Consider the following 13,749-nt stretch of genomic DNA (forward strand, 5'->3'; position numbering starts at 1 on the left):
TACCTTGTCCTCTTTTACTTTTATTGTAAGTCTCCATCTTATTCTATAGATTCTCTTTTGGTTGTTTATACGTCCCTGTACTTGTCTCAACTTGTTCTGTTGTCACCTTGTTATAATAATAATATATTAATAATAATAATAATAATAATGATAGACAATAGACAATAAATTAAAAAAAATAAAAAAGGGATGTTGTTCGGTGTTTTGTGCAATGAACCTGCAGGAATCAGGAATTTCTTAATCATTCATTAAAAATAAAAAAAGGCAGCTTGTTTCAGTGAGAGTAAAAAAAAACAAAAAAAAAAAAAAAAAAAACTGTTCTATGTGACTTTTACCACACTAACGTTTTCACTAACCTGCCTATTTAATTTAACTCACCTTGACTCTTTCTGCACCTGCAGTAGATTTGAATACAACAGCCTCTGTCTTGGTGATTTGTCTGCTGTCAACAGCTTGAAGCCATTCTCAGGGTGTGTTTTTCAGGAGAAAAATGTGTTTGTCAATCAACTACTTTTGTTTGTGTTCTACCACAATGTTGCACAAGGTGCAAACAGTCTACCCCCATCCCCCACGTGCTTTCATTTCAGAGAACTGCCTTACAGAGGCTTTATTAGGGTTGAGCTAAATGCTTGTTGTACTTTTTACAAGTCGGATTATCATCCAGGTAAAATATGTTAATATCCGTACTTGTGTTCAGCTCTTTATCCTGTGATCAAAAATGATCTAAAGCTCAGTCCTGAGGCTATTTACATATTTTTAATAAATAATAAATACAGCAACTTCTGATCACCCCATATCAATTTCAGGCCTAAATAACAACTTCCTGTTACGTCCCACCTGCTTCTGGTTTAAACTCCGCCCATTCTGAGTACAGATGTGGATACAGAGGATTTATTTGGTTCAACAGATACACATAATGATGCACTGACTCACTCTTAGTCTTTAGGTGTAATTTTTGTTGGCAAATGTAATACGTTTGTCACATGTCATCTACACAACTGGAAACAAGGAAGTTAGTTTGGTGACATTATGTTGGAGACTGCTATGATTTGTGAAACTCACGGGAAACCACGATGATTGGTCGAATTTATGAAAAAGTCGGGGTGATTGGACAAAGCTGTAAAGTCGCAAACATTCACAAGGAGTGTTTAAATTTGCGTTAATTGTTACGATCTTGACGTAGTAGCATACTGGAGGGGCTGCTTTGGTGAAATAAAAGTACAAATACCACACTGTAGACTCACAAGTCAGTCTTTAGACGCTTTGCTTAACTAAAGACTGATGTCTTTCTCCCTGATTTTGTGTTTAGATGGGCGGATACAATTTCAGAGTTTAAAAAAACTCCCTACGTTGCAGAACCAGTAGTAAATCTGCAGGGCGGTCCTTCGGTGGCTCGCTGAACTCTTGTGCTCGTAAACATAGTCCGACTGCGTAAAAAGTTTTAAACAAAGTCGCTGTAAGTCCTTCATTTCCACAATCTTGTGGACTGAGCACATGTTTGATAAAACGGAGTTAAATCTCTCGGCACCCATTTTCAAGCTCTCTGTGTGTTTGCTTCCTTGCAGACGAGAAAAGGGGGAGCGCACATTTCCGGGAGGGCGCGTCCTTTTCAAAAATGCAAGAGGCGTTGCTTTGTTGCCGGTCGTTTTCTCCGGTGTGTTAAACACACTTTAGAAAGGAGTGTCCCCAGACTATCAGAAGGCGGAGATCTCTGATTGTCTGGTGGCGAGACTAACCACACTATAAAAATACTTTGTTCCAAGTAAAAGTCCTGCATTAATAAAGTTCCTTCAGTAAAAGTACGTAAGTATAATCACTTAAAAGAAGGACAAGAACTTTGTTAGTTTGTTGAGCCCTTATATGGACTTTATGGAAACTCAGGATTTTGAATAATTTGAAGCTTTCTGCAAATGATGTACTGCTGTGATTATAATCTGATGTTATTATTCATTTTATTTATTTACGTACTTTTATTTTTATGATTTTAATTACTTATTTTGTTCTTGCCAGGGTTGGGGATATTGTACTTATTTTGACTGTTGAAATGTTACTGTTCGCATTTAATGTTACAAGAAAAAAAAAAACGTTAAAAAATAAAAAAGATTGTTTTAAAAAAAAAATCAATCAATCAGCTAATTGTTTCAGCTTTGTTTTTAATTTATAAGAAAATACACTATTTTATAAACCCCTCATTTGTTTTGTTGTTTGTTTTATTTATTAAGTAAGTAAAGCTGTCAGATAAATGTAGTGCAGCAGAAGCACAAAGTGGCATCAAAAGAAAAGATTCAAATAAAGCACAAGTAGCTTAAATATGTACTTGTATAGTACTTGAGTAAATGTACTTGGGTTACATTCCACCATTTGTAAACAGAAGGGAGGAGGAGGAGAGGTGAAGGAGGGCACAAAGAGAAGGAGAACAAGAAAAACCAAGAATAACTCAGACACACACTGACAATCACACCTCACACACTTTAACATCACTGGCTCAAACTGAAGCAGCGTGCTCATAAATATTCTGGCACCATAAATTAAGACATGGTCATTTGAGACGACCCAGATCTTAACTCTTCCTCTAATTATTCACCTGCACGTTGGCGTGCTGACTCGGAGATTTGAGGAGGGTTGAGACTGTTCATGCATGATGGCGGTGATGTGGCTACACTTCCTGCACTGTTCATTCAACCTGCATGTAATCGTCCTCCAATTAACACTGTGAGTCGACACTTTAACCTCACAGACGCTGCTTCCTTTCACAGCCACTACGCTGCAGCCGAATCAGTAACTAAGTGTCAGTGTTCACTGTCATTTTCTGTGACATCGACCTGATTTGAATCATCACTTTACAATCAGTCGTTTCTGTTTCTGTCGTGACTAACTGGCAAAATACGATAGCAGTTTGTTTGCGTCTTCAGTTTTGCTGTGCTTGTAGATCACAGACTGTAGTTTCCCCAAAGGTGTCAGTGCTTGTGCAATATTTACAAGTACTTATTGTTTTGTGTGACTTAATTGTGTTCGTCTATTAAACCATTCTGTGGTAAGAACCATTACATCTCCCACAATGAGCCTACACACCCGTGTCTATTTGACTGTGTAACATGACCCATGAGGAACCACCCAAGTCTTTACAAAACAAAACAAAAAATACCCATACTGGTTCCAGCACTAATATTTTTTTAAAGCCACAGTGTGTAGGAATTTCTCCCATCTAACGTTGAAATCATATATTGTATTCAAACAGATGGCGCACTCTAGCGCCTCACTGTTTCAAACACGTATTGCAACAACTGTAGCCGCTGTGTACCAAAAAGCTATGATAACACTGATGAAACCATGTCATCCGATACTACATGGAGTATTCAGGCTCCTACACAGACACATGCGACGCGAGTTAACAAACCCCCTCCTCACCATGCTGGCTGTGTTTACAACGTAGGACTGTTGGGGCGGATGTAAATTGAAACAAACCAATCACGTCTTGTCCTTTGACAACTGACAAGTGGCTCAACCTCACACACCTCATCCCTCTCCTTGCATTACTGCGCCGCTAACAGCTGTTAGTGGCCAGCGGCACTACTGCCGCATAACAAAGTCCCACTCTTTGAGCATAATGCAGGATCATGTATTATGCAGCATCACGGGAGACGGAATCCTCGTCGCCAAGAAAGTGCAAAAGGGAATCAAAAAGGCAGCGTGACCGGCGAATTAAAAAAACAAGGGTCAGCATTGGGGTTGCCTTTCCCAGGTGGAGAGAGCTGCTGAAGGAGAAAGGTAATACAATCACAGGCCAGCGCTAACAGAGGCTAACAGTGGCTAACAGCGGCTAGCAGCTAGCAGCTAACAGCTAACAGCGGCGCAGTGATGCGAGGAGAGGGATGAGGCTGTTAGCGACTGGCTGCTAACAGTGGCGCTGGCCTGTGATTGCATTACCATTCTCCCTCAGCAGCTCTCTCTACCTGGGAAAGGCTACCCCGATGTGGGCCTTCATTTTTTTAATTCGCCGGTCACACTGCCTTTTCTATTCCCTTTTGCGCTTTCCGTCTCCCATGATGCTGCATATGCATGATCCTGCATTATGCTCAAAGAGTGGGACTTTGTTTCAAATTTGCCAGGGTAGTAGCGAAGCGCCTCTTGCTCCTCTTCTTCGGTTCCTCAGTCACGCAGTGCTGGCCTGGCTCTGAACGAAAACGCCGAAGGCGGTGCTGTATGTCCCTTGCTGGCGGGTGTATTCTAAAGATGGCGAAACGTAATGGAAAACCCACAGACGACTTACCCGCACAATGTACAAACAAATCCGAAATTCTCCTTTTACGAGAATAAGTCAGATTATTGGTGGAGGTAATAATACACCAGTGATGACATATTTATGAATGCAGACATCAATTTTTGTCAATAAACAACTGAAAATGTTACACAATGTCCCTTTAAGAAACAATAGGAAGTGCTGCATTGGGTCAAGACGTCAGGTAAGTGACTAAAAAATCAGGTGCTCTTCACAGATAGGGCAAAACGACTGGCCAGCTTACTCTGTAGGAAAGTCCATGAAGACCCTTCATTCTTTATTAGTGTACACCCTGATGAAGACTCTAAACATGTTGCCTACCCGTACCACGGACGTCATTGCCTTAAACCCTGTTTAGAGTTTTGGAAAGGGGTCTTTATTTTTTTAATTGGCATGAGAATTTTGGCATGAGAACTTTACAACTTATTGACTGTGAGGCAAAGTGCCTCAGCATTCTCCAGAAGTGAACATCCTCTGTTACAACTGCTGATTCCTGACAGAACGGCTCGAAGCAAACAGTTTGGGGATGTTGATCATGCCAATGATCACATCTCACACACTGGCACCTCCTCGTGAACAGATGACATTTATCAGGTTGAAACAAGCAATATAAGACGAGTTGTGTAGCTAAGAGAAAAGAGGAACTTTAAGTCTTTAAAAAGGGATTTAAAAAGTTTTTCAATCAGGATCCTTCATTCTGTGGCACTCTCCAAAAAGGTAGAAGGCCCCCAGATTCGGTACATGAAAGGAAAATAAAAAGTGTTATGGGCATTAAAGTCCTGTCTAGTTAAATCATTTTCTCTCGATGTAAAGATGATTATAGTCAGTATTCACATCATTGAGAAAATCTAAGCAATTCTCAGTGTGAATGGCTCAAATATTCTGAACTCAAATACATTCAAGAATTGCCAACTGTCCATGAACCTGCCAAGTTGCAGTTACAGTTTGCATCTACACTTCACACATCTTCCCCCCGGCAGCACAGCAGATCTATACAAACAGCACAGTGTCAAGATGTACACCCAAGATTAGTGTCACCAATTCAGTATCTGACCAAATGTCTCCCCTTCTGCTCCTGAGTTAAGACATTGAGTAATGGCCAGGAAAGTGTTTCTGCAGAACATTATGATGTCACAGTGAAGTTGTTTGCGTGGGATTTTGTCATAATTAGTGTATAAATTATTGAATTATCGCCAAAAACATGTTTTGTGAAGTCACAGTGCCACATTCTAATTCTTGAGTCCAATTGGACGTTTGTGCCAAATTTGAGGAAATTCCCTCAAGGCTTTCTTGAGATATTTTGTTTAAGTGAATGAGACAGATGCAAGGTCACAGTGACCTTAACGTTTGACCAGCAAAATCATATCAGTTCATCTTTGACTCAACATGGACATTTGTGCCAAATTTGCAGAAATTCCCATAAGATGTTCTTCTTATGAGATATCATGAAAACAGACAAGGTCACAGTGACCTTCACTTCTGACAACCAAAATGTCATCATTTCATCATAGAGTCCAGGTGTACATTTGTGCCAAATAAAAAAACAAAAACAAAACTCCTCAAACCTCAATGCATTCTTGAAATACTGTATTTACAACAATGACAAAGATGAGGTCACAGTGACCTTGACGTTCAACTACTAAAATCTAATCAATTTATCTTTGAGTCAAGTGGATGTTTGTGCCAAATTAAAACAAAATCCTTTACGGTTTTCTTGAGATACTGTGTTCGTTAAAATGCCATGGGCTAGGTCAAAGTGACATTGACCTTTATCCACCAAATTGAATTCGGTTCATCGTTGAGTCCAAGTGGACATTTGTGCTTAATTACCACCCAAAAACCTCCCACAACACATTCTTGAAATATTGTGTTCACAAGAATGACACAGACAAAGTCATAGTGATCTTGACCTTCGACCTCCAAAATCTAATCAGATTATCGTTAAACACGGGAGGACATTTGTGCCAAATTAGAAGAAATTCCTGCACAGCTATTGATGGCGCAGAGACATTAACCATCCTACTAACCTTTTTGGAAACAACCATATAAACCAGAAATATGTGAATTATTTTTAACTAATAAAACAAGACTGATTAAATTCTGACAGTCTTTGTTTCCACTGACACTCCTTCCAACTACAATTACGAACGATAAAGAATATTTTCCAGTTTTTCATTAAGTCAGAAGAGTTTAAGTGAAGCTGTTAAGGAGCAGTTTGTTCCTCTGAATGCTGAAGAAGCAGCAGAGCGGCTCAATTGGACAATTTAAAGGGGGATGAAAGAATTCAAGCTGGAGAGATTTTCAGACAAACACATCCTGATCCAGCAGGCAGCCCTCGAGTAAGCTCTCTGCATCTGAAGCCAACATATCAAGCAAACATATTTACGAGACAGAACGGCATCTCCGTCCAAGATGCAAAGAGCGCTGTACTCCACTTAGTGAGGGTGATCAAATGACAACTGGCAGGCTTAATGGGAGAGTAGCAGCTTCCAAACTACATCTTCAATGAGTCTAATTGTTCAGCCGGAGCCAAACGACATCAAAATCCACTGCTGGAGACCGGAAGGATGTCGATCAATAAATCCAAGTCTGAACTTTATGGAGGCAAACAGAGAGCTTATTTCAGGAGAGCAAAAAGGAAAGAGGGCTGTTCTGAAGACGGAATTAATTCTGCAGATGCTCGTTGAGTTGTCTGGATAAAGGTTCATTTTCCAGCAGTAACTCCAAAGATGCACTAGAGCTCTATCAGGAGTGCTGACCTCACATGACTCAAACTCTGCAGTCTACAGACCTCAGCTTCACCTCCCTGGGAATACTTGGAGACACACTGTAAAGATCATAAGACGCTGTATAGGCTGCTTTACACAAATTTGAATTTAGAGGTTCATACCGTACCGTCACGGGCCGGTGCACGCAGCCGCATGCTGAATACACTGGGTCTTATTCATGAAACGTGAGCTGAACGAATTTGCGTGTATTTCTGCATTCATCAACCTGTTAGTAGCTCTGATCTTTGCGCAGGTACGAACAAATTCCGGCGTCTCTCTCTGCTCACACCAGGCAGTTGGTGAATCCAAATCTGGCAGAAAGGTGGAGGGAGGCGGTGTTGTTTTCTTACTTGTTGTTAAACTTAACGGTGGGTTACTGCCTACATCAAACTGCCTGGATTAAGATGTTTTAATAGTGGTTTCATTTAACAACAGAGACAAAGAATGCTGAAGCTGAGGGCAAACTGACAGAGAGGTCTCTGCGATGATGCAAGCACTGCACTGTCCCATATTTGGGGGGATGGCGGGTTATTAAAGACATTTCTGAAAAAACTTTTCTGCTGCCGCGGCTCTGATTTGTTAAGTTCCAAAATGCTTTCGCTGGTCTAGGTACCACTATTTACAAGAAGGCATCTGGGTGTGTTAAAGCTTTGACTGACGCCTCCATACCTGCTGCACCTGCCTTTGACTGCCTGTTTAAACTCTCTTGATGCCACTGACGCAGGAGTGGGTGCTGTCCTCCATCCAGAAGGGGATGATGGTGTGGAGCATCCTGTTTGGTATTTCTAAAAGAAATTTAATCGACATCAAGGTGTAGTCCACTATTGAAAAATAATAATAATAATAATACAGTTTATTTATAATGCCCTTTTCATCAAAAGATCTCAAAGTGCTACAGGTTAAAAACAAAGAACGATAACAAATAATAATAATAAAAAAGGGAATGGAAGGGAATAAAAACAAGATGAGCAGTTATTTAAAAGGTTTAAAAACAAAAACATCTAAGGGGGACCAAAAGCTTTGCTAAAAAGAAATGTCTTAAGATCTTTTTTAAAACAGTCAGTGGATTGTGGTGCCTTCAAGGTGTCAGGGAGGGCATTCCACAGACGGGGGGCAGCAGCACCGAAGGCCCTATCTCCCATTGTCCTGAGTCTGGTTCTGGGTAAAAGAGGGTCTTGCGTCTGTAACTGCTGCACACCAACATTTGCTGATGGTAGCAACACGCTAACGCACATTCAGCTGCATGACCCAGATGTGCCGATTGCAGGGATGATGTATGTTTGGGTGCTTTGAATGTGGCCACGGAGGAACTAACTGTGACACTTTTACTTCCTCTAATGCGCAACTTATATTTTTTATTATTCTATGTATTTTGTGTTTTCACTTTCATATCATAGAAGATGCTTCTAGTTTTATAGCATGTTGTGACCTGTTGTCTTTTGGGAAACTGTTTGTTCAGTGTTTGAAATGTTCCTTATTTGTACCAAAGCTGCCGGCGGGCAAAATGTTCCCTCAGTCCCCAGCAGGAGGATTCTGTCTGTCTCTGACACCTGCACTACTGTCTGTTCAAAATAAATAAAAAGAAACACATCCTTCAGCATGTGTTTTCCCCCGTAGTACCAAACTGACACCAAACCATGACTCTTAAACAAGGGTATGAACCAAACCATGACTTTGTATACTGTCACAACACAACTGTTTATATTGTGATAAAGTAATTAAAGACAACTTGAACCAACATGTCTCATAACACGGTGTACTGTTTGTGTAAACCTAACAGTTTGTGGAGGACGTGTTTCTTGTCAGTGAAGTGACTGTGTGCAGCCTGCAGATGGAAACTTCAGGTTACCATGATAACCCCGGTTCTCTGAGGTATCTCACTATGGGAATGCCTTCAGGCGTGACCGATCACCATCACCTTCACTGGCGCACTCGGCCCTGAGTGTGGGTTCATGTTAACTGTGTATAGCCTGCCTGTGTGCTAGCCCAAGGGGAGGGCTTGTGGTGTTGACCAGTGTGGGTCGAGGTGTTATGGGCTTCAGGGCTTGCAATTCAGGAGCATGCCACATCTCCCATAGTGAGATACCCAGCGAGGTTTAAGTTACCAGGGTAACCCTTGTTCTCTGATAACCGAGTGAAGTATCTCACAACAATGCCCTACTTGCATATGTGGGGTGCATGGAAGAAATACGCCTGACAGTGACAGGTGGGATGTTGTCTGTAGTTAGGAGAATAATTAACTTGAAACTGCAGGTGTGAACACAGCAATCACACTCAGGTGCGCACCAAAACAACCGGACCGAGACCTTCTTGAAGAGGTGTTCTCAGTCTGGTTACAAACAAACTCTGGTGCGGTTCGTTTATGGTGAGAACGTGTTCCGACCTTGTATCAAGAAAGGCAGCTCCAGCTGGAATAGTCCTGAGTGTGAGCTAAAACCTTATTTTCCTGCAAGAAAAAATATATTTAACTGTTTATAACAGAATTAATGAAACTAAAATTAGCTTTGGGATTCATAATTTTGGACCTGAGTGTTAAAACATGTCCGTCCGTCTCTGCCGCAGCCAACCTTTCACCAAAGACCGACACGCTCTTCCTCTTTAAAGTGTTCAAACACACCGATCCAAACATCAATGGAAGGACACGTCACACACACTCTTCTCTCTCGATTCCTGACCTACTGGGCCCGGACCTCTGGCATTTACACACTCCAGATCAAACAAACACACACACACAGGCTCGCGCACAAACAAGATCAAACACACACCAAACGGTGGAGAAGGTGGAGAGCTGATTCAAAGAGATTTAACTCTGAAGAGGGTTTGAAAGCAGACAGGAAGTGAAGAGCACAGGAAAAAGGAGAAGAGGATGAGATAGCTGGAGTGGTTACCCTCGGAGGAGTTTGAAGAGCATGCAGCCTAAAGAGAACCAGTCGGCGCTGCTGTCGTACGCCGTCCCCTTCTGAAGAACCTCCGGAGCCATGTAGCCATGAGTGCCCCTGTGACAAACACACAGCACAGCTTCATGTCAGACACACACTTATAGAAGCCATTAAAGAAAAAATTAAATGACAACTTAGCTTTATGATGAAGAAAAAACATCTTGTTGGCCATTACACTTATAACCCCTCTCAAAATAATGACATATTTATTTTTAAATGATGACTTGATATCTCAATATAATGAGAAATTCTCTTCAAGAAATGTATGGCTTGTCTCGAGATCATGACTTCATGTCTCAAAGGGACATAACATCTCAAAATAATGACATGCATAGCTCTAAATAATTATTCAGTAACTGTAATGCTGACGTAATATTGTATAATAATGACCTTGTGCCTCAAAAACAAGACATAATATCTAGAAATAATGACTAAGTGTCTCAAAAATAAAGAAAATATTGATGATTTGTTATCTTAAAATAATTTGCTTATCTTGCATATCTTGAAAATTGATATATCTACAATTAAGAATCTCTAAATCATGACTTAGTATCTCAAAAAAAATTCACAAAATGATTTTTGCTTATCTATCGTATGTCAAAATAAAGACATAACTTATCAAAAATAATGACTTAGTATCTCAAAAAATATAAAAAAATTAAACAATTACAAAATAATGACTTGCTTATCTTGAAATTATAAATTATTATTTCAAAATAATTATTTGCTCATCTCAAAATAATCTCCAAATTATGACTGTCTCAAAATAATTAAAATATCTTAAAATAATGACTTACCTGGAAATAATGATTTAGTATCTATAATGACATAATATCTATGAACAGCAGCAGTCGTACCTAAAAACTTAAAAACATTTCTCATACTGATGATTTGCTTATCTCGAAATAATCAAGAAGTATTTATAAAAATTCACAAAATCATAATCTGCTGATCTCAAAATAATGACTTGGTATTTTAAATAAATGACTTGCTTTTCTTGAAATATGAATCACTATCTCAAAATAACGACTTGCTCATCTGGAAATAATGACTTAATATCTATAAGAATGTCATAATATCTCAAAATGACTCAGTATGTCCAAAAAATTCAGAAATGATCATTTGCTTATCTATAAAGTATGACTTTACTTTCTCAAATAATGACTTGCATATCTTGAAATAATTACTTAGCATCTCAAAAATAAAAAATAAACTTCCTGAAAATAATAACATACTTATTTAAATATAATAATTTGGTGTCCCAAAACAACGACTTAGTACTTAAACATAATAACTTTGTACTGCAAAACAACCATGTCTCAAAAAATGGCTTAGTATCCCATCATAATGACATGTTATCTCATAATAATGACTCAGTAATGACTTGCTCATCTCGAAATAATGACTCTGTGTATCAAAAAAATGAGTATCTCAACTAATGGCTTATTATCAAAAAGCAGTGACATAATATCTCAAAATAATGACATACTCGTCTCAAAATTATGACTCAGTGTCTCCAAATAATGACAACATATCAAAAGTATGTGTTGCTTCTCTGGAAATCATGACATAATATCTATAGATCATAACTTAAGTATGTCAAAATAATGACCTGCGTATCTTGAAATATTAATATCTACAATAGCGCATCTTAAAATAATAACTTAGCATCTCAAAAGTAAGAAAAAAAAACTTTCACAAAATAATGACGTGCTTATCTGAAAATAAAGACTTAGTATCTTAACATAGAGACTTTATTTTGAGACATTTTCTTAAAATAATGACAAACTTGTTCAAAATAATTATTTTCTTATCTTGAAAACATCATTAAGTATCTCCCCAAAGTGACTTAGTTTCTCAGAAATTGGCCTCGTATCCCAACATAATGACACACCACCTCAAAATAATGAGAAACGCATATATTATGAAATACCAGCTCATTATTTTGTGAAAGTATCTCATCATAATGAGGTTTTTCTTCATCACATTGGAGGATATGTGCTTCCACTGCAGCTCTACACATTCGGGCAGGATTAATATTTGAGGAGAAGGTGGGTAATGAAATATTTTCCCTCGTCTCTCGTTATAATGGTTGTTGTTCCGCACGGCATTTTAGCTTCTGGTAAATTACTGGAGCTGCTGCTGTATTACAGAAAGATGCTGCAGGAGAAACATGTGACCTGCATCACCAGCAGGCTCACTGATTATTATTATATTTTTCTTTCTTGTCTCATTAACAAAACCATAAAATCAAACCTTTTAAAGTCTCGTATCAACAAACATCTAATTGATCATCAGGTCTGACAACACAGCTGCATGCATATATCTCTATAAATAAACAGGACATTAAGCAAAGAAAATCAATGACATCACTGTGAGGAAAACCGTCTCTCACAATGGATATCAGAGGCAAGTGCATTAAAAATTAAGTGCAGCATAATAAATGTCTCCCATCTTTCAGGATGTTTTCAGCATCATTATGTGCATTTGCAACACATCCTTCCAAAGTAAAGCAACATTTAAGAAACACTGGATTAATCAATATGAATAATTTAATCAGAACCACAGAGAGCTGCAAACTGTGTAAATATTTCCTTCTGAATGTAGATTAGGATGATTTCATTTGTCAGAGAGGAACATGTTCATTGGTACAGCTACACAAAAACACGCCTGACCCATTGGATGAAGTCTTAAAATCTTTACTTTTCCAGTCATGGTACAAGTGGACTGATAATATTGAATAGTCAGCTAAATCTTTTTTTTCCCTTCGTCAAACTCAGCCCTGAGCGAAATTACAAAATGACCATAACATTACCCAAAAAACAGTTTAAAGACAGTCATAATTACTGGTTCAATTACTGTTGAAAAGTTTGTAATCTCCTGCCCCAAAAGTCAGATGTGTGAGACGACGACTCTAAATGTCTGAATGGTTTTTGGTGCTTTTATGCTGTAGAAAGTCCCGACAAATTACAGCATAAACCTCTTCAAGACTGCAGAGGGATCAAAGAAAATAAAGCCTCCACTAAAATAGCATCTTTAGTCTTGTGTGTGATTTATCCTGGCTTCATATGAGCAGAGGAAAAGTCCACTAGCCACTAGGCTAATTTATACAATGTAAAATGCCATAGGCTTGTGCTAATAACGTTAGCATGTTATATTTGTTTGGAAAACGTGTTTAGTATAAGACAGTTGTTTTATCAGTGAACCTTGTGAGTTGTAATGGAGCCAAATTATGTAATGTTACCTTTGTAAATGTTGCTGTTGTCCCTGGTTTTATATGAGCAGAGGAAAAGTCTGCTAGCCACTAAGCTAATTTATACAATGTAAAATGCCTTAGGCTTGTGCTAATAACGTTAGCATGTTGTATTTGTGGGGAAAATGTGTCCAGATAAAGACAAGTGTTTGTCTGTGAATGCTGCGAGTTATAGTGAAGCTGATTTGTGTACTTGTAACTGCAGAGTGACACAGACACACCACCGCACAAGTATAAATGCTCACAACAGCAGTGGCGTGATGAGTGTGACTACCGTTGGTTCTACAAAACTGATTGTCTCTCCTTTAAGCAGGATGGGGAAACACCATGCACCAAAGATGACAGCAAAACCCAAGAGACGAACATCCTGAGCTAAAATGAAAACAAGTTCTCATAACTTCAGTAAATAACATAAATAAACAGCCTCACTCTGCATTTAGCTGTTGTTTACGGAGAGCGGTGTTTCGCTGCTGTTTTGCTCAGCCTCTGCTCTCACACAGGAGCTCAGCT

At 39.0% G+C, this 13,749-nt stretch overlaps 1 protein-coding gene across 1 annotated transcript in view; it reads right to left on the reverse strand.

Annotated features, from left to right (window-relative positions):
• Positions 1–13,749, reverse strand: part of grk3 (G protein-coupled receptor kinase 3) — a 102,028-nt gene that overhangs the window by 20,242 nt on the left and 68,037 nt on the right. Inside the window, exon 13 of the mRNA XM_033646570.2 lies at positions 9,936–10,043. Coding sequence (XP_033502461.1) covers positions 9,936–10,043 — 108 coding nt within the window. The remainder of the gene's footprint in view (positions 1–9,935; positions 10,044–13,749) is intronic.

Source organism: Epinephelus lanceolatus, chromosome 19, assembly GCF_041903045.1.
Source record: "Epinephelus lanceolatus isolate andai-2023 chromosome 19, ASM4190304v1, whole genome shotgun sequence".
Classification (NCBI taxonomy): Eukaryota; Metazoa; Chordata; class Actinopteri; order Perciformes; family Serranidae; genus Epinephelus; species Epinephelus lanceolatus.